The following is a 25,931-nucleotide window of genomic DNA, read 5'->3' as shown; positions in this document are numbered from 1 at the left end:
TGGATGACTTGAGTTGGTTGGGCATCCGACTTCAGCTCAGGTGATGATCCCGCGGTTCACAGGTTCAGGCCCCGAGTCGGGCTCTGTGCGGACAGCTCGGAGCCTGCAGCCTGCCTTGGATTCTGTGTCTCCCTCTCTCTCTGCCCCTCCTCTACTCACCTCTGTCTCTCTCTTTCCCTCTCAAAAATAAACATTAAAACAAAACAAAACAAAATTATCTGTGGGGATTTCTTGAGACCTGGGTTAAGGACAGGCTTTTACAGACAGTTTGCATTTCTTTAACGTTTATTTATTTTTGAGACAGAGAGAGACAGAGCATGAACGGGGGAGGGTCAGAGAGAGAGGGAGACACAGAATCCAAAACGGGCTCCAGGCTCTGAGCTGTCAGCACAGAGCCCGACGCGGGGCTCCAACTCACGGACCGCGAGATCATGACCTGAGCCGAAGTCAGACGCTTAACCGACTGAGCCACCCAGGCGCCCCGACAGTTTGCATTTCTACTACCCTCTGTAGGTAATCCAGTTTTCAGGCTTCCCGGGAGGTTGAGGGCAGACTGGCTACAGACTCTCAGAGTCTGAGACAATTTCTCCAGGTCCTGGAGGCTGGAGGCCCTGGATGTCCCAGCCTTCCATCCCATGGGTGGGGCTCCTGGCAGGCCCCTGCTTGGGTGGACAGACTTTGTCCCACTGGGTTTTGTCCTGGAGACTCAGTTCTCCAGTTGTGGCAAATGCCTTAGGCAAGAGCTGACTTCAGAGCTCTGTTTACCTGCCTCTCTGGGTACCTGCTTTCACTTCGTGTTTACCGGCTGTGCGACCTAGTTGAAAACTGATACCGGCTGTGCGACCTAGTTGAAAACTGAACACATGTTCGTTAGAGCTGGTACAACATTTTTAGCTTTCTTAATCAGCAGGAATGCTGGAGTTCCTTGTCTTCCAGACTACAGGAAGTGGCTCTTTTGTTTTTATTATAAAACCTTTTTTTTCCTGTTGGTTATAGAGTATGTTCATTGTCGAAAATCATAGGAATAAATTTAAAAGTTGACCACAATTGGGGCACTGGGGTGATTCTGTTAAGTGTCCGACTTCGGCTCAGGTCATGATCTCATGGTTTGTGGGTTTGAGTCCCATGTTGGGCTCTGTGCTGACAGCTCAGAGCCTGGAGCCTGCTTCGGATTCTTTGTCTCTCTTTCTTTCTCCCTCTCTCTCTCTCTCTCTCTCTCTCTCTCTCTGCCCCTCCCCCGCTTGTGCTCTGTTTCTCTCAAAAGAAGAAAAAAAAAAAAAAGTCAGCCACGATTTTATTTTTCAGAAATAAAAAGTTAGCATTTTATTACCCTATAACCATTCCTATGCATAATTTAAAAAAAATGTTTATTTGTTTGTTTTGAGAGCGAGAGAGAGAGGAGGGGCAGGGCAGAGAAAGGGAGAGACAGAATCCCAAGCAGGCTCCAGACTCTGAGCTGTCAGCACAGAGCCCGATGTGGGGCTTGAACTCATGAACTGTGAGATCATGACCTATGCTGAAGTCAAGAGTTGGACCCTTAACTGACTGGGCCACCCAGGTGCTCCTATGCATAATTTTTTAAAAAGTTGAGATGACCAGAAAGCAACAGTCCTGGATTATATTTTTATTAAGTAGTTCCCTACAGAAGCACTTTCGGATGGCTCTGATTTATGTTTTGATTTATGCTTTTGTTGTGGGTAGGCATAAGAAAAGACCCCTTGAAAACTTCGACATCTGCTACAAGGCAAGTAGATGTTATAACATGGAATATTACTCCGTACACCATTTTTAAGAATCCTTTTAGTAAATTTCCCAGAATTCGGGGCCAGGCATTTATGTCAATTGACCTGCATTTGCGAATCTCCCTTTACAAGCCTGGGGGAGGGCTCGTTCTCCCTCTGCCTCCGTTCTCCCCTTCCTACTCTGTTCCCCAGGGTAGTTTTCCTAACGGTCAAACGCATGGCAGTTACAATATTTATCTCATCTTTGGTTTTAAAAACAATGGTTTTCCACCATGGCTTTCACTCTCTTTTAAAAGTTTTATTTTACTATTCTCAATTTTTTTAAGTGTTATCACACTCTAACCCAATACACCTCTTTGGAAATAGCACGGTCTCCGTTATCAAGAAGTGGCCCTTAAAAATCACTGCAGGTAAGTAAGCTACTTAGCACTGGGAGTCCAGCCCCCATCTTGTCCCCACAGGAGATGCTGTCAGTATCCTGAATCTGTTAGGACAGAGCGGCTGGCTGGAGTGGACAATGATTAGGCCCATATGCTCGTTCAGAACAAGATTAACAGAATACAGGTCAAGGTGCGTGTGTGCAACCAGTAGAAATAAAAAGAGTGAATGTCAGGTGTACATGAGGAAAGTCACCACAAAGGCCTGGTTAACCGAATAGGAGAGCACTCAAACATAATCTTCATGAAACCAAGCTTGGTAATCACTGTGCCTTTTTTTTTTTTTAAATAGAGTCTTCTGATCATATTGTTCCCTTTCACAGCTGCTTCCATGTTTTTTAGTTAAAATACAGTGTGATTGCTGAGAACATTGTTATATATGAGACGTGTGTGTTCTTGGTGACTAACTTGGTCTTATGAGCCATCGAGGCCCGTAGAATATGAAAGCCATGTAATCAGTTTTCCAAAAGATAATGGACGTGTTTCATTTGTAGAGAAAAAAAGATACAATTTTATATTTGAAATGTTTTCATTGGCTAATCACCATGGATATTTATTTATTTATTTATTTTTAAGTGTTTATTTGAGAGAAAGGGCAGGAACAGGGAAGCGGCAGAGAAAGGGAGACAGAGAATCCCAAGCAGGCTCTGCACTGTTAGCGAGATGCCTGACGCAGGGCACGAACCCACAAACCATGAGATCATGACCTGAGCCGAAATCAGGAGTCAGACGCTTAACCAACTAAGCCACCCAGGTGCCCCTGGATTTTTAGAATTAGATTATAATAAAACAAAACCTTACTTATCCAGTCAGTCTAAGTACTACAACACACACACACACACACACACACACACACACACACACACTAACGTTGTAAGATGGAAGGCAAGTAAGAATGAGAATATCAAATCAGAATGTTAGGATAAGGCTTCTATTTAAATAATTATTTTCCTTTTCCCTTCGGTGGGCGAAGACGACTTGGAGTTTACCACAGTTACTTTAGAATCTCCAAAAGCATTGCTGGCCGAGGCCTGACCGGGAGGCGGATGGTGCGCCTTGCCTTCTGCAGTCTCCTCGGCCCCCCTGGGGGCAGCCGTGCTGGTCGGGTCATGTTTAAAGGCACAGCCTGACCCGAACAGTTCCTCCATGAGACTGCTTTTCTTCTCGCTGAAGGTGTCTTTTGCTTTGGGTCGGGAAGACTTGCCGAAAGAGGGTTCGTACCCGCTCACAGAACGTTCTGGTTTCGGTCCCTCCGCGAGCCCGTGGGCCTTGCCTGCGCCGGCCGGCCCCCCTGACGCGGGCAGGCCCAGATGCAGGTTCTCGGTGGCTTCCGTGAACAAGTAATGCTTTCTCTGCCGGAAGGGTATTTTGACGTTTGCAGCTGCGCTTTTCTTGGGCCCCTCACCCTCGTCACTGACTTGCAGACTTCTGAACTCTTCCTTCACTGCGTCGTCTTCCCGCGTGTCCTCCCTGTCAGGGTGAGTCTCTTGAATTCTCTTTGGTGGCACTTCTTGTTCTTCGGGCACTAACGTGGTTTTCTTCTCTTGATCTTCTTTTTTCTCCCTTTGTCTCTCAGGGTCCTCTGGAGGTGCTCGTACTTCCAAATGGTCCTCTTCCTTTGATAAATCTGTATGCGAAAAATAGTCTGTTTAGCGATCATTATTATTTTAAATGTGTAGTTATTATTTTTGAGAGAGAGAGATAGAGTATGGGGGGGCGGTGCAGACAGAGAGGGAGACACCGAATCCGAAGCGGGCCCCAGGCTCTGAGGTGTCAGCACAGGGCCCGACGCGGGGCTCGAACTCACGGACCGCGAGATCATGACCTGGGCCGAAGTCGGACGCTCAACTGACTGAACTGCCCAGGTGCCCCGATACCTCACCCTTTCTCAGGGAGAGGTCCCCATTCTAAAATTCTTATATTTAGATGACTCTCACATAGAGTTCTGCAACTGAGATCTTTCTTTTAGTTTCTACACCACCAGGTTGACTTGCTCGTGAGACATACCCACCTGGAGACCCTGTGGGATCCTCAGAGTGGACAATTTCAAGACGGAACTCATCATCCCCATGCTGTGTGGGCTAACTTCCCCACCTGCCCCCACGGAGCTTCCCTACATCCCCGTAGAATGGTTCTTATGGATGCACCTGCATCCACCTCTCACGTGCTCTGGCTTCCTGCTGGGTTGGGCTCATGGGAGGCACTGGCAGGAGACTGAAGGGCAGGTGGAAAATGGAATCTTCCTGTAGGCCCCGGGCGGAGCTGAAACGGACCGAGCTCTTCCTGCCACTATACTCTCATTTAGTGGTTCTGTCGAATTTTCTCCCTTTGCACCTTGAGGCTCAGGGTGATGGCTCCGGCTGTTCCTGGCCCCAGGGTGCCTCCCCATCCATGGCTGGTCTCCCCTGGCCTATCCCGCGCCTCCAGAATCTTCTAACCCTCCTCTGTCCGTCCCACCACGTGTGCTTCCTGTCTCCCGAAGACCCTAACACCTATCTCTCCCGTGTGTCCCTTCCCTTTACTGACTCCACGGATGGCATCAGCTCGCGGTCAGAACCCCAAGCCAGAAGCCAGAGACATGCTTGTCTCTTTCCCTCACCCCACTGCCAGTAGACCCCCCAGTGCCATAACCTTTTCCTCATAGGTTGTCCTCATGGTCCCCTTTGGCTTAACAGAACCATTCAAGTTGTGGGACTAAATGAATTTGCCACCGCGAGGTAGTCAGCCGCGTCACCTGCACTTTGGCAGAGACCCAAAGGCAGGCAGGGGAGTAGGAAAGCTTCGGCCGGAGAAAAGGAAGGGCTGCAGGCAGGCCCTGATGGGGGCGATAGGCCTGGAAGAGCCGTGGGCAGCTGGCAGTGGGGCCTCCTCAGCAATCGATTAATCAGGGGGTACGGATTCGCCTTTGTCTGGTTGCCGCCAAGGGGACAGAAGAACCAAAAACCAGGGAGGCGGCAGGTTATCCATCGAATCCTGGCCATTCTGGGCCAGCTGTTAGGGAAGTCCTCGCTTGGCCGCCTGGGTCGTTCCTAGAGGTGCCGTGTGACCGTCCAGCCGGCTGGCGTCCTGGGCTGCGGATTGTACCTGCCCGGCGGGAAAGGGTTTCCGGGGCTGGCCTGCTGCAGCCTGTGGGTCAGCTTCTATTTTTGTGTGCGGTCTGGCCATTTGCATCTTCAGTCTCTGGGGGTCATTGCCAGTTTTTACTAAACAGCGGCCCCAAAGCTGTTATGTTCCTGGTTATAAAGATCATATATCCTCCTGGAGAACAGTTTAAGCCACCCAGGAAAGTATAAGGTATAAAGAAGAGAGCAAAAACCTCACCCCGGGTTCTTCCAGCAAGCGGTAGGCACTGTTAACCTTTTCTTTTCTTTTTGTAAAAAATTTTTTAATGTTTATTTATATTTGAGAGAGAGACAGCATGAGCGGGGGAGGAGCAGAGAGAGAAAGAGGGAGACACAGAATCCGAAGCAGGCTCCAGGCTCTGAGCCATCAGTACAGAGCCCGATGCTGGGCTCGAACCCACAAACTGTGAGATCAGACCGATTGAGCCACCCGGGCGCTCCTGTTTGGTGATCTTTAAATCCAGTGGGTTTCTATTTCAAGGTGGCACATGTAGCACACTTACTGACATCTCCTGACAGGCACATGAAAGGGACAACGAGAGGTGAGAAACCAAACGCATCCAACATTAGAACACAGGGGAAGGTGCCGATAACGAGTCTGAAATGCTCGGCTTTCCTAGGACATACCGGGTAAATAGATTTATGAACCCAAATTATGAAAGAAGAAGTAACATATGCTAAGAAATTATCAGCGGATGTTCATCATTACCAGCTGGGTGTGGTACCAGTTAAAACAACGAGAGCATTTTTCACCCATCCAAGTGGGCAAGTGATTTCCAGGTTCGGTGAGAATACAGGGAAATTGGAACTTCCGGGTCCCCATTGGTGGGTGTGTCAATGGTACAGCGTTTTCTGGATGGCGACATGGTCAACAACTTGGCTTCTAGGACCGAACGCGATAAACACACACCCAGGATGTGTACTGCGGCACGGTTTGGTCATGGCGAAGCGTCCCAGGTGTCTGTCGAGGGGTCACGGTTACAGAAACCATAGCACGTGCCGTCGAGGGGGTTCCGGGCGGTGGTTACAGAGAATGGGCTGCGTACACGTGAGCTGACGGGGAAGGACGTTCACAGTGTGTTGTTAATGAAAAAGCCACTTGAAGGTGAACTTCCCCGGTCCTTCCCCGGGCACTCGGGAGGCCCTGCCCTCTGCCTCCCGAGGACGGGCCGCCCCACCACCTGATTACTGACCGGCCGCCCATTTGGGACGGACAATGGGGACAGTGGCACGCGTGCACAGAGTTGGAGGATTTTCTCGCATGAACACACTGAGAAAATTATTCATTTTGATCCAGGGAACTAGGAATTCTAGCAAGAGAAGTTGTTTTAAGAATTCGTGGTGAGGGAAGAAGCCAGCAGACTCTAGTTAATTCTAAATGACTGTTAGCTGTGCCCTGTGATACTTGATGCAGATGTGAACGAGTTGGGGGAGACTGCTCATTTTGCGCCTCTGCTGTTCCCAGTCCTGGTCTGTCACCTTCCCTCCTGGCCGGGGTGGGAGGCTCCTCCCGGCTGCACGGCAGCCCACGGAGGCGGGTCTGGTCCCTCCTTGACTCGAATCCTGGCATGGCTCCCCGTCTCCCCCCCGGAGAGAAGGCCCGTGTGCCCAGCATGCTACAAAGCTGTACCACATCTGGCCTCCCTTCCCCTCTCCTCGGCTCCCCCCGCCCCCACCCCGTGACATCTGTCCTCCGGGCCATGGGGTCTTGGCCTGGAATGCTCTTCTCGGGGGTCCGCGTAGCTGGCCCCTTCCCCCCACCCCACCGCAGCTGCCCTTCCCTATCCTCTTCTGTTCCACTTGTCTTCCCACCCTCACTTCACGCCCTCAACCTACTGCACACCTTACTTGTTTTACACAGTGTCTGTCTGTCTGCGCTGGAGTGGACACATGTGCGGGCAGGGCGGTTTGTCTTCATCGCTGTACCCCCAGTGCCCAGGGCAGTACCCAGGGCACAGTATATGCTCAATGAACATTTGTCAAATGAACGGATGAAGTTTCTAGGAGAATACGAATTACAAACAGACTAAAGGACAAGCGGAAAACTTAGACCAGTGACCCCAGGAGGAAGTGAAAATGGAGTTGTTGGCTTCTGCCCACTGCACCAGACACTTTACAGGTGGCTTTACAGGTGAGTCGTGCCAAGCCTTTGTGTTATTGAAACGTGTTCTAGGGGTGCCTGGGTGGCTCAGTCAGTCAAGCGTCCAACTTCAGCTCAGGTCATGATCTCACAGTTCATGAACTCGAGCCTTGCGTCAGGCTCTGTGCTGACGCCTCGGCCTGGAACCTGTTTTGGATTCTGTGTCTCCCTCTCTCTGCCCCTCTCCCAATCATGCTGTCTCTCTCTCAAAAATAAATAAACATTAAAAAAAAAAAAAAGAAACATTCTAAAGCCAGTCTGGCCCCACACCAAAGGTGTGGCCCCTCCAGAGCCTCTCCTGAAGCCCCCCACTCTGCCGAGGGGGAGCAGGTGACCCGGGGCCCTGGGGGACAGTTCTCTCACGGCGATTGTGCTCACCCGGCCGTGAGGGACTCCGCATTCCCCTGCAGCAATAATGTGGCATGCACGCAGTAGGGCAGTGCCTTTAAAATTCAGGAGGGAAATCATCTCCAGCCTAGAAGTTTCTTTCTAGCCAGTTATTAATCAGGTACGAGGGCAGAATCACGTCTCCAGGTGAAGGTAAACACATTTCCCCCACATGCACCCATTCCCAAGATGTGGCTCTCGGAGATGATGGCACTGGCCAAGGAGGAGGAGGATATGGTTTAGGAATAAGACCTAGCAGAGGAGGGGGTGACAGGAGCCTGCAGAGGAAGGGAGGTCCCAGCATGATAGCTGCGCGCCAGAGGCAGAGGGCGACCAGCCCGGATGCAAAGAGGCTGAAGCATCAAGGGCTGGTGTCACCGGGGTCCCTGCTCTGCAAAGCTCCCGGGCCCCCGATGTCCTCGGCCCGTCCTGCCCGTGGCCCGATGAAGGTGCTGCCCTCTCCATCGTGAGTGGCAGCCTGGGTTGGCTGGGGACTCTCATTCCACCCCCCAGGAGCATTCTGCTGGGATCTCCCCCCAGGAGCTGGAGGTGAGTGTGCTGATCTTAGCACAGGGAATTCGGACTGGCCCTGTCCCGGAGTGTAGATGCCACGGCTCTGGTGCTCCCCAGCCTCCCAGGGAGCTGCGTGGCCTCCTCGGTGCTCCCGGAGGAGCATCCTGGGAGGCTGAAGCCAGTCTGTGTGCATCTTCTCCTGGAGTCTTCACGTCAAGTCTTCGTTAGCGGGAGTGTCGCCCTCTACGCAGCTGGGTTTGGGTTTGCTACTCAGTTTGTCAGAATGGGACATACTGTTTAAAGATGTGTACGAGGACAGGACATGGGAAGGAACAGCAAGGGAGTGACCGGCAGCAAACTGAAGATGTTGGTTGTTTTCTGGTGGGCGGGGGGCGGGGAAGTGCTTAGGAAGGGCCCACGCGTGTTCTGGGCAACACTAACGTCCTAGCTCTTTTTAAATTAAAAAAAAAAAAAATTTTTTTTTATTTTGTTTTTTTTAATTTTTTTTTTATTATTTTTTTTTTATTTATTTTTGGGACAGAGAGAGACAGAGCATGAATGGGGGAGGAGCAGAGAGAGAGGGAGACACAGAATCGGAAACAGGCTCCAGGCTCCGAGCCATCAGCCCAGAGCCTGACGCGGGGCTCGAACTCACGGACCGCGAGATCGTGACCTGGCTGAAGTCGGACACTCAACCGACTGCGCCACCCAGGCGCCCCAAAAATTTTTTTTATTTTGGAGAGAGCGAGTAGGGGAGGGCGGCAGAAGGGGAGAGAGAGAAAGAATCTCAACAGGCTCCATGCTCAGCACGGACCCTGACGTGGGGCTCCATCCCACGACCCCAGGATCATGACCGTAGCTGAAATCAGGAGTTGGATGCTCGACCGACAGAGACGCCCAGGTGCCCCCAAATGACCTAGTTCTTAAGCAGGAGAATGGCCACACAGGTGTTCATTTCATGATAATTCTTTATGTTGTATGATTTTTCCCCCCTAATTTTTGGGAAGGTGCACGCAGGGACGCAGGGGAGGGGCAGAGAGAGGGGGACAGAGGATCCTAAGCAGGCTTTGCACTGACAGGCTGACAGCAGCGAGCCCGATGTGGGCCTCGAACTCACAAACTGCAAGATCATGACCTGAGCTGAATGAAGTCAGATGCTCAACTGACTGAGCCACCCAGGCACCCCTGTATGTATGTGTTTTATGTGTACTTTCACACACACACACACACACACACACACACACACACACACACTAATTCACACCTTAAAAAGATCAGGTAAGAGTAAAGGACACTTTTAAAAGCAGTTAAAATTACCTTCGTATTTTTTCTTGGACTCCTCTTGGTTTGGTAGTTTGCTGATACAGGGAGGAACCGCACAGGTCATTCCGGTGGATTTTTCTTTATGACCAATGTTTCCAGTTGTCTTTTTACCCTATAATTTAGGAAAGCAGCAAAAAAAAAAAAAAAAAACAACCAAAACACATTTTTTTGGGTACAGATAGTTTTAAATTGTATTTTATTCACTGAATACAAATACTTTCTGTGTAGAGTAAAAGACTGTTCATAGTCTATTTTTGTAAAGATATGTTTAGACACTGCAAGAATTCAAATTTGTTGTACCTTAGTTGTCAAAGATGGGACATCTTCTGATTTTTGGGTTTCCTGGTGTTTCATGCTTGTAAACAAAAAACTTCTGTCTGCTTGTACGGATTTTGTTGAAGAAACTGCAGAACAGGTACATTATATGTAAGGAACATATTTTACGTGTGGGTGCAATATTGACTTTACAGAGAAAATAACACATTCGTTGTGTAAAACAAAGTATACCAGATATTAAAATTTTTTCTTCCAATATATGTTTAACATTTGCCAGTTTCCTTTCTTCCCTATCATTTTGCCTGTTTTGTCTTGTTTTGGGGCCACCAAGGTTGCGCGAATCAAAGTGTTAGGCTCCAGAGCGAGGAGGCTTTAGGCTAGGTCCACGTTGCTCTGGGAGGACACGCTGTCCCCACCACAGACACACAGTCATGAGGGAGTGAGTCACAGGGACGTCCTGCGTCAGGGCTCTTGGTAACCAGTGGTTAGATCGTCCACCGCTAAATCTATACCTCACTTTCCTCAAAGTGTTATCCCATGTAAATGGCCCCATGGCTGGTACGATCATCTCTGCTGGCTGTTGTTCTGGATTACACAGCAGAAGCAAACAAAGGAAGGCGAGAAAATGTCAAGGTTGTTGCCTTTATTTATGTATTTATTTAAAGCAGGCTGCACACCCAGGATGGAGCCCAGTGCAGGGCTTGAACTCATGACCTTGAGATGGCGACCTGAGCTGAGATCAAGAGTCAGGTGCTTAACCAGCGGAGCCACCCCGGTGCCCCTGAAATTACTGCCTTTAAAAGTGAGCACGTAGTGACTTTTTCTACCAAAACAGGGTGTTTCTATTCTACCTCTTCTGAGCCAAGCCTGATGCTGGCAGATCTGGGGGGTAGCGGTGGGGGGGTGGGGGGAATAAGTACACCCCATCTTGAAGGAAAAGTACTACTCAGCAATGAAGAGGGACACACGGATGATGGCAGCAGCAGCATGGGTGAGTCTCCGAAGCATTAGGCTGGACACGAGAAGCCGACCGAATAGCACGTGCTGTGTGATCCCACCTACGGGAAACTTGAGAACAGGTAAACGAAGCTGCTGTGACAAGGGAAATAAATCAGTGGTTGTCCCAGGGACAAGGACAGGGACTCGTGATGGCAGGGGGCGCGTGTGTGGCCTCCTGAGCAGGGAGAGGTTCTGCACTGACTGGTCAAAACCTGCTGAATTGCATACTTAAAATGGGTGCATTTTGGGGCATCTGGGAGGCTCAGTCAGTTGAATGTCTGACTCGGTTTCAGCTCAGGTCACGATCTCAGGTTTCGTGGGATCGAGCCCCACGGGCCCTGTGCTGGCAGTGCGGAGCCTGCTTGGGATTCTCTCTTTCTCTCTCTCTCTCCCCCCCTCTCCCTCCCTCCCTCATTCTCTCTCTGCCCCTCCCCTGCTTGGTCTGTCTCTCTAAAATATATATATAATATATATAAATATATATATTTAATATATATAAATATATACAAATGTACAAATATAAAATATATGAAATAAATATATTAATAAAATAAATTATAAATTAATTATATAAATACATATAAACATATATTTAAAATATATATTATATAATATACATGTAATATATAATATATATTTATATAGTATATATAATTATAATCATAATTATATATATTATAATATAATATATATTATATATAAATATATATAATTATATATACTATAATTATATAAAATATATATTATCTATATATATTAAAAAAAACCAAGCCACACACTAAGAGATGCGCTTGGAAAGTTCGCTGCTTGCCAGACACTCTCCTCCAAGCCGGAAGGTGGCCCTCTCACTCCGCCTGCAGAAAGGGCACGCGGGACTGAGCAGAGGCTGGGAGGACCAGGGAGCACGTGCAGTCCCTCCTACCTGTTCCCCCATATCGCAGCTCATTGTTCTTCTGGAATCACAAAATGTTTCAATGCCTAATAAACTGATGTTTTTAAAATACCCATTATTTCCGTGATATAAAGTAGGAACATAGGACTACATACTTACAAGTAGATTTTGAGCAAAAATAAAGCGTACCTGTCGGATAATCTTTGTCATGTAAATGTTTAAGTATCCGATTCGCATAGATGTTCCTGATTTCAAGCTCTCGGTCCTTCTCCTAAAGAGAACCACAATACCAATCTCTCTATAAATACTTGCTTTTAGCAGCCTGGATTTCTTCTATAAAACACGTTGAGCAAGCTCAGCATTCTTTGAATAAACTCTGTAGATGCTGGCAGGAACAGAAATAGGCCATATCCTTCGAGATCATCCCTGACACCAAAAAGTACCTTGTAACAGAGCAGCAAACCATTGTGACGGGGACAGTACTGCTGAGGGGTTTGCAAGCCAGCTGCCCTCACTGCAGGTTCTGTCCCCCCGGGTCTGCGCCGTGAAGTTTGCTGGCTTTTCTCGTGGTCCAGGACAGCCACTAGCCACGCTGTGGTCTAAACTAATTAAAATGAAATGCACCGTTCAGTCCCCCGTGGCACTGCCCATATTTCCAGTGCTTAGGGTGGCCACATGACTGCACGGTGCGGTAGAACATTCCCACGTGGCACGAGGTTCGACGAGACAGGCCTGTGTTTCGACAGTACGAGTGCAGGGTGGGTAAAGCCTAGAACAAAGGCATCACTGTCCAGCTTTAAATGTCCGGATTGACTTTTTAAAGTCTTGGCAAAACAGGGGCGCTGTGTGGCTCCGTCAGTTAAGTGCCCAACTTCGGCTCAGGTCGTGATCTCACGGCTCGTGAGTTTGAGCCCCGCGTCGGGCTCTGTGCTGACAGCTCGGAGCCTGGAGCCTGTTTCAGATTCCATGTCTCCCCTCTCTTTCTGCCCCTCCCCTGCTCATGCTCTGTTTCTCTCAAAAATTAATAAACATTAAAAACTTTTTTTTTAAAGTCTTGACAAAAGTTTTGAAATCCTGGCTTGTTGAGGGGAAAAAAAAAAGATTTCATTAAGCACCAAACACTCCTCTTACACATGCACCAAGAGGCCAGCCTGTTAGACTCAAGACCACTGAGTTTTAGTCAAAACCACAGTCAAAAGGAGCGGGCACTGGTGCCTGGGTGCTTCAGCCAATTAAGCATCTGACTCTTGATTTCAGCTCAGGTCATGATCCCAGGGTCGTGAGATCGAGCCCCGTGTTGGGCTCTGCCCTGAGTTTGGGGCCTGCTTAGGACTCTCTCCCTCTGCCCCTCTCCCCCATCCCTTTAAAAACACAAAAACGGAGTGGGTATATATGAGTTAAGGCTGTCTTCTGTATGGTTAGACAGAAAGGGTCAGAGGAACGGGCCCAGAGAAGGAGGGTAGAGTTAGGAGGAAGGGAGAGAGAAAGAGAAATCAGATGGGGTTCTGGGCTCCCTGTGCCCCTCAGGGATATTAGGAAGGTGAAGAAACAAGTCTGAGGTTTGGAAAAGTCTCAGCGCAGGAGGCCTTGGTGTGGCCTGGGACATTCAAAGCCCGCGGTCAAGCCCCCCTTCAGCGTGGAGCCAGAGTAGTAATGCATTGCCAGTGGTAAGTTGAAAGGACAGACACGCCATCCAGGCAAAGGGCCAAAGAGAGCACTTCACTCACTTCCACAAGGAGTGAGACCCAGAGAGGGGACGGGAGCAGAGGGAAGAGCGAGAGCCAGGGAGCCTGCTTCCGAGTCTTCAACGTTACTGACCCAGGTGATCCCACAGCACGGGCTCTGGGACCGACCGTCGAGCCAAGGATCCGATGGCACCTCAAGGCATTGGCATCGACAGACAACAAGCGAAGATGGCCGAGATCTGACCTACGGAGCAGAGGCCATGAGCGTCACCGGCCACGTTCAGTACATGCCACACAGGTCCCGGGCACCCCACTAGTTAGGACCAGTCACTCCTCAGACTAGGGCAAGAGGTTCCAGAGGGTCAGGGGACTCTTTCTCCTTTTACCAACAGGGTAACGGGTGTGCACCCGCTCTTAACGCTAGATGCTGTCTCCACCGAGAGACGCTGCAAGTCTCAGAGACAACCTAAAATGGGGCCAGTTTTGATTAGAACAGACTGAGACAAGCTTCTGCCTAGTCTCCGTGTCCATCCCTATGCCCACCTCCAACTTGTGGGAACGGGGCTCATAAGGAAGTATAGTTCAGTTATGGAAACTAAAAATGTTACATATTTGTGCACATCTGAGTTGGAATGGGCAGGTTTTGTACTGATTTCATTTTTAATGTTTATTTATTTTGATGGAGCACGAGTGCATAAGTGAGAGAGACAGAGTGCAGAGAGAGAGAGGGAGACAGAGAATCCCAAGAGAATCTCTGCACTGATGTGCGGAGCCTGACTTGGGGCTCAATCTCACGGACCCATGAGATTATGACCTGAGCCGAAGTCCAACCCTTAAGCGACTGAGCCACCCAGGCGCCCCTGTACTTATTTTAATCATAAAATTAATTTACTGTCGGGGCACCTGGGTGGCTCAGTCGGTTAAGTGTCTGACTTCGGCTCAGGTCATGATCTCGCGGTTCGTGGGTTCGAGCCCCGCGTCGGGCTCTGTGCTGACAGCTCAGAGCCTGGAGCCTTCTTCCGATTCTGTGTCTCCCTCTCTCTCTGCTCCTCCCCTGCTCGCACTCTGTCTCTCTCTCCCTCTCAAAAATAAATAAACATTAAAAAAATTTAAAAATTAATTTATTATCAGAGGTACATAAATGGATACAATATGAGAATATTAGCCTTTTCTAGAATTTCAGTTTCTAGGAGCAAAAATATCAGTATATTTCTCTTTTTCTTTCTTTTCTTGTAATAACACCTCACTTAGCAAGAAAGAACGGTAATGGTGACAGTTTATTACCTGAAGGTGGCCAAGTTTATCTGGATATTATGTTTTTTTTAATTTTTTAAAATGTTTATTTATTTTTGGCAGAGAGAGAGAGAGACAGAGCATGAATGGGGAGGGTCAGAGAGAGAGGGAGACACAGAATCTGAAACAGGCTCCAGGCTCTGAGCTGTCAGCACAGAGCCCGACACGGGGCTTGAACTCACGAACTGTGAGATCATGACCTGAGCCGAAGTCGGACACTCAACCGACTGAGCCACCCAGGCACTCCTGGATATTATGTTTAAGAAGAATATAGTGTAGAACATCTTAGAAAGTTTTTTTTTTACCCCCCACTGGTTAAGGCAAGAAAGATTTTGATGTTTAGAGGGGCAAGCGTTGATCGTCTGGAAAATCCAGTTACTTATTTTGATCCAGGCTGGTTCCTTGGAGGGTCTAGCATGTGCATCAGCAGCAGAGAGCAGGAAGAAGGCAGATAAGAAATGCTGGCTGACGGGTGACAGGTGCAGGGCTGGCTGGGGGCAAAAGGGAAGGACAGTCCTCCCTCAGGCCTGGAACAAAGGTTCAAGTCTGGATGCTGTCCACAGACCTGGGTCCAAGATCAAAGACAACAGGTTCAGAACACAATCCAGGATACTTGTAGTTGAGGTCAGTCAGTTAATCAAGAGAAAAAATACCGGGGCGCCTGGGTGGCTCAGTCGGTTAAGCGTCCGACTCTTGATTTTGGTTCAGGTCATGATCTCGCGGTTCATGAGTTCGAGCCCCAACAGGGCTCTGCGCTGACAGTGTGGTACCTGCTTGGAATTCTGTCTGCCCTTCTGCTGGTGTGCAATAAATAAACATTAAAAAAAAAAACAATAAGAAAAATCCACATGTAGGAATGCTCATGGCATGTTTGTGGAATATTCATAGGAAAGAGGACTCACCAGCTCCAAGGTTATCAGGTCAGAGTTCGGTGGAGGTTGGGTCATGGTGGGGAACCATGTTAAAAGAGCAGGGCAGATGGCTTCCAAAAGACAGACAACAATGTCTACATAGACAGTGCCAGTTTGGCAGGGGTGAGCTTGTAGCCTGGATGTAGGGTAGAGTTGCAGTACCTCATTTGGGAGCCGTGGAGGACTGATATTTATCCCTTTACTTTGGCCCATTTTCTGGAAAGAGAGCAGTGTCTAGAATTGGTGTTGGATGACTTCGAAAATGAGTTTCAGAGTACCAAAACAGAAACTTTGATCTTTGGGACCATGCCTTCCCGAGCTCAGGTGCTAGTGATTTATGTTAATGTGGCAGATTGCATTTTCTCAGAATTGCTTCAGCAGTATTTCCGGTCCCATATGCTCTTCCAGAAACTTGTGACTCCCCATGAAGAGGTAGAATCTATTGCTCCTCCCATGGTGCCGCCTTGACAAAGGGAATGGGGTGGAAGAGATGCTGTGTGACTGGTTCTCTTTCTGTCTGTATCTCCCCACTCTGCTCCTTGGAACCTGGCTGCCATGTTGTGAGGAAGCCCACCCCACATGGGGAGGCCACATGTGGGCGGTTCTGGCCAACACCCCAGTTGCCGTCTCAGCTGTTGGTTGACACCAACTGCAGACATACGTGCGAGACTTTAGAGCACTCCAGCCCCAGCCTTTGAACCACCTTAGTTGATGTCAAGAGTGGCGGAGATGGGCTAACCCCTGCCAGATTGTGGATTCGTGAGCAAAATTAATATTGTCATTTCTTTTTTTTCTTCTTCTTTTTTTGAAGTAGGCTTCATGCCTAGCACAGAACCCAGTGTGGGGCTTGAAGCCAGCACCCCAAGATCAACACCTGAGCTGAGATTAAGAGTTAGATGCTTAACTGACTGAGACACCCAGGTGCCCCCAGTATTGTCATTTCTTTTTTTCTTTTTTTTAAATTTTTTAATGTTTAACAGAGCATGAACAGGGAAGGGGCAGAGAGAGAGGGAGACACAGAATCGGAAGCAGGCTCCAGACTCTGAGCTGTCAGCACAGAGCCCAACACAGGGCTCGAACTCATAAACCGCAAGACCATGACCTGAGCCAAAGTCGGACGCTTCACCAACTAAGCCACCCAGGAGCCCTAGTATTGTCATTTCTTAAGCCACTAGGTTGTGGAGTAATATCTTATGCAGCCATAGTGATTGGAACAGTCAGGTTACTAACACATCCTTAAAGGTTCCATCCCTTTGTTCCTTGGGTCAGTACCCGGGATGACCATGAAGTATAAAAGTCTATCTTATTTTTCCTGCTGAAACAGGACTGTAAGGGGGTAGGAGTATATCCTGAATGAGGAAGAAATTATAGGTGATAGGCCATGGGTTGAATGATTTGCATTATGGGAAATGATCCAGTAGATTGTTTTAAATTCTTTTGTATAGCACACTCCCTCGGCATCTTCTTTTCCTTCATGTGTTTTTCATCTGTCTTCTGGCTCTGTTTTGGGGAGATTTCCTCAATATCCCTAGATTTTCCTTATCTGCCAGCTCTTTTACTGAATTTTGTATGATGGAATTATCTTTTTAAATTTTCACTTACTGTTTTCTGATTTTTTTCCCATTTTCGTCACATTCTTATTTTATGGGCACACAGTATCGTCTCTTCTGCATATTAAACTAAGCCTACAGGGTGGGCTGGTCTGCTTGTCATTCTTGTTCTTTCTTCACGATGCTGGAGCCTGGATTATTTTATTAACGTACTGTTTTGTGTGGATATTCATTTCTGTAGTTAGGCTTCTTTCCTGAACGGAAAGGCTGGCTCTGGGTAAATCAGTGGGACTTGCCGACTGCCAGGTTTCACTCTGAGGGGAGTCATTTGACTAAGTGCCTCCCATATTCCAGAATTTCCCCTTGGAAGGGCATTACCTGGGATACTGGCATTTACCCCAGGTGTCCCAGCCCCATTTCTTCTCAAGTCTTTCATTCACAGCCTTTCTGCCTGATGGAAAATGCTGGACTCTGATGCTGTGAGTCCTGTTGAGAGGGCAGTCAGGTGAGATTGATGACCCAGTCCCCTGTGCTCAAGTGTCTCTTGCTCCTGTGTTCCCCGGGGCAAATGCTTCTCCAAGCACCTCATGCTGTGGCTTCTTCTGCTCTGTGACACCCATAGAGATGCTTCCACCTGTTTTCTGTCTTCAACAAATGTCCCCAAATCTCTACTGTTGGCTGGTCACTTTCCCCAGCTCTTTGCTTCTGTGGGTCCACTTTCTGTCCTTCACTGATCACTTCTGTGGGGTTCTGACGGGAGGGAAGTTACAGAGAGTCTGTCATCACCAACGATTGAGGCCAGAGCGAACAAGGTCCTTCTCAGGCCAAACCAGAGTCCCTGTCTGTCTGCTGGTGAATGTGGTGTAAGGCACCCACACCGGGAGATTCTGATTTCACGGATATGGGTGTGGCTGGGGCAGTGGAGTGTTCAAAGCTCCCCAGATGATCAACGTGTGGCCATGTTTGAGGACCATGGTTTCAACCAAATGTGAAGACAGCTGCCCCAAGGCTCCGCTCCTGCTGTCCACTTGTATTGATTCTGAGCTTGGGGTTTCTCTCCCTGTTCCTGTTAAGTCACCAGCAATTGTTTTGCACTGTTATTTAGGTTGTGATTATTGGTGTCTGGTTTCTCGATCAATCCGAAACATTGTTTTTGATCTTTTTATCTTCCAGAAATTCTTTGGAAGTTCTGGTACGATCATGGTATCCTTTCAGGAGTTATGGGTTATTGCTTTAAAATATGTTGTATGTCATTTCCATGGGGTTGTGGCAGGAAGAGATGAAAAATGTGTATTTAGCTCGTCTTCTTGACCTGGTTCAACCCTTTAGGGCATAAAATATGTAACTTTTCTTATTTTTCCCTTTGAAAGGATTTTATTATTAAAAATGTCAAACATACACAAACGTAGAGAAAATAGTACAGTGAATCTCCATGAACCAGTGAGCCAGCTTCACTAATGAACAACTCCTACCCTGTCTGTCTCTCTCTACACACTGCCCTCTGATCCCGTTCCCCAGCTATGAATTATTTTGAGGCAAATCCTAGACAACATAAATTTAATCTGTAAGTATTTCACTATGTATTTATAGGAGACAATGGCATCCCTTTTAAAACCTAACCACAGTATGAACATTTCACCTACCAAAAAAAAAATAATAATAATAATCCCTTAATATAAACATCCAGTTTGTTTCACATTTTTCCAACTAATAATTTTTAAATATTTCATCTATTTATTTATTATTTTTTAAATGTTTATTTATTTTTGAGAGAGAGAGACAGAGCACGAGCAGGGGAGGCTAAGAGAGAGATGGAATCCGAAGCAGGCTCCAGGCTCTGAGCTGTTAGGCACAGAGCCTGACGACGGGCTCAAACTCACGCACTCTGGGATCATGACCTGAGCCGAAGTCAGATGCCCAACTGACTGAGCCACTTAGGCGCCCCATAAAGTGTTTATTTATTTCTGAGAGAGAGAGAGAGAGAGAGAGAGAGAGAGAGAGAGTGAGTGGGGGAGGGGCAAAGAGAGAGGGGAACAGAGTGGAGAGGGCTCCGTGCTGACAGCAGGAAGCTCCATGCAGGTCTCAAATTCACAAACCAGGAGATCATGACCTGAGCTGAAGTCGGACGCTCAACCGACTGAGCCACCCAGGGGCCCCTGTCCTATAATTTTTTTTTTAAGTTTGCTTGAATCAGAATCCAAACAAGGTTCAAAACATTGAGATTAATAGGTCTCTTAGTCTTTAAAAAACCTTGTTTGTATACAGTTTTCTTGATATTATTCAGGTACCATATAATTTTCCCTTTCAAATTGTACAATCCAGTGGGTTTTCTATTTTTTTTTTTTATTGTGGTAAAATGCACAGAACATAAAATTCACCATTTTAATCGTTTTAAGTGCCCAGGTCAATGGCATTAAGTACACTGTCATGCAACCATACCCACTGATCACCTCCAGTGATCTCCCCGGAACTTTTATTGTTTTTAATTTTTTTTTTATCTCCCTGGAACTTTTATTTAAACTGAAACACTATCCCCATGAAACACTGACTCCCATTTTCCTTCTCCCAGCTCCTGGCAACCACCACTACACTCTGTCGTTATGATTTTGACTATAAACTAGAATAATACAGGATTCGTCTTTTTGTGACTGGCTTATTTCATTTAGCATAATGTTCTGGAGGTTCATCCATGTTGTAGCAGGTGTCAGAATTTCCTTCCTTTTTAAGCTGAATAATACTTCATGTGTGTGTGTGTGTATATACACACACATTATATTTATCCACTCCTCTGTTGACGGTCACTCGGGTACCTTCCACATTTTAGCGATTGTAAATAATGCTGCTGTGAACGTGGGGGGACGAATATCTCTTCAAGACCCTGCTTTCCATTCTCTTGGGTATAGACCTAGTGGAATTGTGGGATCATACACATTTTTCATTTTTTGAGGAACCTCCATACTGTTTTCTATAGTGGCTGTACCATTTTACATTCCCACCAATGGTGCCCAAGGGTTCCAATTTTAACACATTCTTCTCAATACTTTTCTTCCTTCCTTTTCTTCTTCTTCTTTTCTCTTTCTTTCTTTCTTTCTTTCTTTCTTCCTTTCTTTCTTTCTTTTTCTTTCTTGTTATTATTATTTTATAGTAGCCATCCTAACGACTGTGAGGTGGTATTTCCTCACAGTTTTGATTTGCATTTTCCCAGCATTTCAGTTGAGCATCTTTTCACATGCTTATTGGCCATTTGTAGTTCTTCTTTGGAGAAATGCTTAAGTCCTTTGCCCATTTTTGAATTGGGTTGTTTGGGTTTTTTTAGTTGTTGAGGGTTTCTCATAATCTCTTTTACTCTATAAATTCCTCCCTCATCTCTTTTGCTTTGATTCGCTATTTGTTTGCTGTAGAAACTGGGTTGTTTGTGCTGTGGAGTTTCAGATGGCCTGATGTTGCTGACTGCATGCCTGAGGTATTACCGTGTTCCGCTGCCCCTATATTTCTTTTCGATCTAAATGTTTGACCACCGGGTGCCTGGCCGGCTCAGTTGGTAGAGTGTGCAACTCTTGATCTTGGGGTTGTGAGTTCCAGCCCCGTGCTGGGTGTAGAGATGACTTAAGAAAAACAATCTTAAAAACAAATATTGGATCACACCTGGGTATGATTTTTTGGGCAAGAACCCACTGTAGGTGGTGGTGTGTACGTCAGTTAGCAAGTACATAGTGTCTGATGGCTTCTCTTGTCATGCTACGAGCCACCGACAACTTGGATCCCCTAACTCACTGGGACTTCCAGAACAGTGGTACTCTAATCCTCTCCTTCCTTTTTCGGTAATTGGAATGCTCTTATAAGGAGGCTCTTCCCTCCTCACAAACTATTTGGTCGCTCTGAGAATAGGAAAGGTAGAAAGAATTGTTTCTTTGCCTTTATTTACCAGTCTTCGAAATAGTGTGCTGGTATCTTAGTATTCTCTAAAGGTGACTAATCACTGAGGTGTTTTGTTTTGTTTTTTAAAGTATCATTATGGACATTTGGATGTCTATATATTTGATGAGATTCAATCCACGGAGTTACTTCACTGATCCTCAGATTACCCCATCTTTGGCCAATAAGAACCAATCTTAGATGGCTCCTGATATTACACTATTAGTTCTCTGTAGTTTCCTTGCTTTTGTAGGACAGTATGTCCCAGGCTCATGCAGTATATTTCATGTTCCAGACCTGAGATTTTTTTTTTTTTTTTTAAGGTGCCTTGGTTCTTTTTAGTGTGGTATGGAATTTGAAGACCATAATCTGGGCACTAGGGCTATTCAATGTTAATGGGCTGGTCATATTAGAATATATGTATTTATTTTTAGTTCTGGAGGCTGGGAAGGCCAAGATCAAGGTGCTGGCAGGCTGGCAGATTTAGTTCTGGGAGGGCCTTCTTTCTTTTTTAGATTTTATTTTTGAGTAATCTCTACACCCACCATGGGACTCAAACTTACAACCCTGAAATCAAGAGTCACACGCTCTACCAAAAACTGAGCCAGCCAGGCGCCCCATTGTATTTATTTTTAAATTAAAAAAAAAAAAATTATTTTTGAGTCAGAGACAGAGACAGAGACAGAGCATGAGTGGGGGAGGGGCAGAGGGAGGGAGACACAGAATCCCAACAAAGCAGGCTCCAGGCTCTGAGCTGTCATCACAGAGCCCGACGTGGGGCTCGAACCTACAAACCATGAGATCATGACCTGAGCCGAAGTTGGACGCTTCATCAACTGAGCTACCCAGGCACCCCTATTTATTTTTAAAGATAAATTATATCATAAATGCATACTTTCACTTCAGTTCACAAACAAGACTAGGATTTTTAAAAAATGTTTATTTATTTATTTTGGGAGAGAGATTGAGCAGTGGAGGGGCAGGGAGAGAGGGAGACAGAAATCCCAAGCAGGCTTCGCATTGTCAGTGCAGAGCCCAACATTGGGCTTAAATCCACAAACCGTGAAATTGTGACCCAAGCCGAAATCAGGAGTCAGATGCTTAACCAACTGAGCCCCCCAGGTGGTCCCCCAGGACTACAGGATTTTTATTGACCTCATCTTACTTCTGTATTTTCTTTCTTCCATCCCCAAATCCTAGTTCTCAATGACACCAACATAATTCATCGTGTGTTTCATCCCATAGGATAAACACAACAGCTTCAAAATAACCATGCCCACACTATAATCAAGAATGTATTTCACTAGGCACATGCGGTGAAATTAACAAGTTTTAAGTCTCTTGGAATGGTGTCTCTGACAATTTCGCTGCCACTGGAATTTACAGTGGGTTGTTTTCATTTGATTTTTGATTTTTAGGGAATGCTTTTCCATTTTTCCTTTTGCATTTCATTCTGCTTCATAATTATGCAAGCCATTTGGTGATTCCACAATTTGATATGGTTCTAAAATCAAATCTACCAAAAAGATATTCAAGGAGAGGCACCTGGGTGGCTCAGTCAGTTAAGCATCTGACTTTGGCTCAGTTCATGATTTCACGGTTTGTGAGTTCAAGCCCTGCATCGGGCTCTGTGCTGAAAGGGCAGAGCCCACGTTGGGTCCTCTGTCTCCCTCTCTCTCTGCCCTTCCTTTGCTCTCTCTCTCACTCAAAAATAAATGTTAAAAAAAAAAAAAGATATTCAAGGAAATCTAGGTTCTACAATCACCCCTTCTGATCTGTTATCTCCCTACTTCCGTTGTTACCCCACTATTCCTTTTCTTTTAAAAACATAAATAAAAATGTGGATATATTTGTATTCCTTCTGTTTTTTAATTTAACTTTATTTTTTACTTTTAAAAATTTACATCCAAATTAGTATATAGTGAAGCAATGATTTCAGTAGATTCCTTAATGCCCCTTACCCATTTAGCCCATCCCCCCTCCCACAACCCCTCCAGCAACCCTGTTTGTTCTCCATATTTTGTTTTGTCCCCCTCCGTGTTTTTATATTATTTTTGTTTCCCTTCCCTTATGTTCATCTGTTTTGTCTCTTAAAGTCCTCATATGAGTGAAGTCATATGTTTTTTAAATTTTTTAAATGTTTCTTTAATTTTGAGAGAGACAGAGCACGAGCAGGGGAGGGGCAGAGAGAGGGGCAGAGAGAGCCCAGACATAGGGCTCGAATCCACAAACCGCGAGATCGTGACCTGAGCCAAAGTCAGCCGCTTAACCGACTGAGCCACACAGGTGCCCCAATAAATAAATGCTATAAAAAATTTTTAAATGTGCTTTAAAGATAAGAATTAAAAATATTTATTTTTTTCAGACTTTTGCTATCTTTCTGCCTTCAAGATTTCTAAAATGGCCAACAAGTTGGAAAAAAACTAGATAAACACTTAAGAAATACAGCTCTTTCAAGCCTCAACTAGCAAATCTTAAGTTTGATTCTTTAAGACAAGAATCTTTAACTTTTTTATGACAAGTAGAGAATTCAGATTTCCCAGGAGCCTGGAGAGCACTCAGAGGCAGGGAAAGGATATTAGGAGAGAAAGCTGGGGGGGTGGGGAGGTGGAGAGAAAGTTGGATGTAAATTTTCCCTTTGCAAAGCAGGAAGAGAGTTCGGTTTCTTTCTTCCCTAGAGTCTCAGGTAACTTCAGAGAGAAAAGTATGCCAGAAAATGGGTGTGGCCATAGCAACTAGCTTAGAAATCTAACAGAAGAGTCTTCAAGAACCACTGGTCAAGGCAAACACACCCACATAGATGGAGACACTATCAAAGAATTTTAAAATAAAGTTTGTGCTTTCATATGCAATGATATGCATATAAATACTATGCAATCATTAAAACACAATTTTGAAAGGGGAAATGCTATTTTAATACTTAATGAAATACTTAATGAAAAAGAAGATGCAAAATTCTATATGCAGTAAGATCCAAATTTATTTACAAAAAAAAAAAAAAAAGTAAATATACCTCTATACATTTCTGTGCATCTGTAGAAAGGAATGGGGACTCTTTACATTATAATATGGTAATCTCTAGGATATATGGATAAGTGAAAACAGGAAGACAGAGGAAACAGGAGGAATTTAAAAACAGGAGGAATAAAGGAGCACCTGGGTGGCTCAGTCAGTTAAGCATCTGGCTCAGGTCAGGATCTTGCAGTTCCTGAGTTCGAGCCCCGTGTTGGGCTCTATGCTGATAGCTCAGAGCCTGGAGCCTGCTTCGGATTCTGTGTCTCCCTCTCTCTCTGCCCCTCCCATGCTCATGCTCTGTCTCTCTCTCTCAATAATAAATAAATGTTAAAAACACTTTAAATAAAATGTTTATTTATTTTTGAGAGAGAGAGAGACAGAGGGTGAGCAAGGGAGGGGCAGACAGAGAGGGAGACACAGAATCCGAAGCAGGCTGCAGGCTCCGAGCTGTCAGCACAGAGCCTGACACAGACTTGAACTCACAAATGGTGAGATCACGACCTGAGCTGAAGTCGGCCACTTAACCGACTGAGCCACCCACGTGCCCCTAAAGCACACTTTAAAAGACAGTTTTGCAAGCATTTCCAAGTAGATTTTATTTATTATTTTAATGTTTCTTTTTATTTTGAGATAGTGTGAGCAGGGGAGGGGCGGAGAGAGAGGGTAAGAGAGAGAGAATCCCAAGCAGGTCCGTGCTTAGCATGGAGCCTGCTAAACATGGAGCCTGACACTGGGCTTGATCTCACAACTATTAGATCGTGACCTGAGCCAAAATCAAGAGTTGGGCACTTAACCAACTGAACCAGCCAAGGCGCCCCAATTCAAGCACGCCTTAAAGTGAATTTGTGGGCCATTAAAATGACTCTAAATATTTTAATGATGTAATTTCCAAATTTGAAAACTTAGTTTGGCTTCCATTAAGATGGTAACGAAATACAGTAATATTAATTCATGGGATGAAGTGGGGGTGGAAACAGGAAGTTTTGTTAATGAAGACTGTAGAGCTTTAACTTCTAGTGACAGCACACGCTCACCAGGCTGTGAACCCACCCTGGTAGTTTCAGATCCTCTATCTGTTACAATGGTCTAGGGAAAAAGTTAATTTGAGAAAGATTCCCAAAGTTAAATAATTTAAAGAATAGCTCTGATATTTTGGGAAGCAGAACTGAACAAATTTTGTTACATTTTGCTTTAAAGAAGTACCTTAAGTTTTTGTTGAAGGCGTTTTATTTCCATTTGCAGAGTCTTTGTAGCTGCCTGGGCTGCTAACGTCTTCCGGTTCTCAGTGGCCAACTGCCGATTAAAGACTCTATTGTTCAGCCTCAACTGTTTTTCCAAGCTCTGAAAATAGTATATATTTTAACTCTTCTGTAACCAATGTAGTATTGTTAACAAAGTTCAACTGTAATGGAACTAATTGCATGTACAGTAAGTGCACAGTTTTAGCTTAATACAACTTCAGCGCATGGCCGGTGCAGGGGACATATGTTAGAGCTGAACATAACCACACGCACAAATACAAAAGCCGAAAAACCTACATATTGCAACTCTAGAGAATAAATATGTTTGGAACCCAATGATTTCACACCCCTGATTTTGATTAAAAACATAACCTTTGAACACTTCCTGAAAATTAATAAATATAACCAACGCCATGCTTTAAAACTCAACCCGGGTGGCTGTGCCAACTCCAAGACCTGCTAACGCCGCAGGTGCGCACCGGGCCCTGGC

At 46.0% G+C, this 25,931-nt stretch overlaps 2 protein-coding genes across 10 annotated transcripts in view; one reads left to right on the top strand and one right to left on the bottom strand.

The window, feature by feature from the left end:
- GET1 (guided entry of tail-anchored proteins factor 1) overlaps positions 1-25,931 on the top strand; it is a 61,569-nt gene that overhangs the window by 17,002 nt on the left and 18,636 nt on the right. The window lies entirely within an intron of this gene.
- LCA5L (lebercilin LCA5 like) overlaps positions 3,095-25,931 on the bottom strand; it is a 54,214-nt gene continuing 31,377 nt past the window's right edge. For 6 of the 9 annotated variants that reach the window (XM_019420369.2, XM_019420368.2, XM_019420366.2 and 3 more), the window contains 5 exons: positions 25,404-25,541; positions 12,021-12,102; positions 9,965-10,068; positions 9,659-9,776; positions 3,095-3,806 (listed from right to left, as the gene is read on the bottom strand). In XM_019420369.2, coding sequence (XP_019275914.2) covers positions 3,115-3,806; positions 9,659-9,776; positions 9,965-10,068; positions 12,021-12,102; positions 25,404-25,541 — 1,134 coding nt within the window. In that variant the 3' untranslated portion in view covers positions 3,095-3,114. Of the gene's footprint in view, positions 3,807-5,698; positions 6,355-9,085; positions 9,264-9,658; positions 9,777-9,964; positions 10,069-12,020; positions 12,103-25,403; positions 25,542-25,931 lie in introns of those variants that run through there. The other 3 variants (XM_053903067.1, XM_053903066.1, XR_008422410.1) reach the window with 3 other exon arrangements.

The sequence above is a fragment of the Panthera pardus genome, unplaced genomic scaffold (genome assembly GCF_024362965.1).
Source record: "Panthera pardus isolate Hobbes unplaced genomic scaffold, ASM2436296v1 HiC_scaffold_16, whole genome shotgun sequence".
NCBI lineage: Eukaryota > Metazoa > Chordata > Mammalia > Carnivora > Felidae > Panthera > Panthera pardus.
Note: the sequence above shows the minus strand (reverse complement) of the source record. Positions and strands in the feature narration are given on the sequence as shown.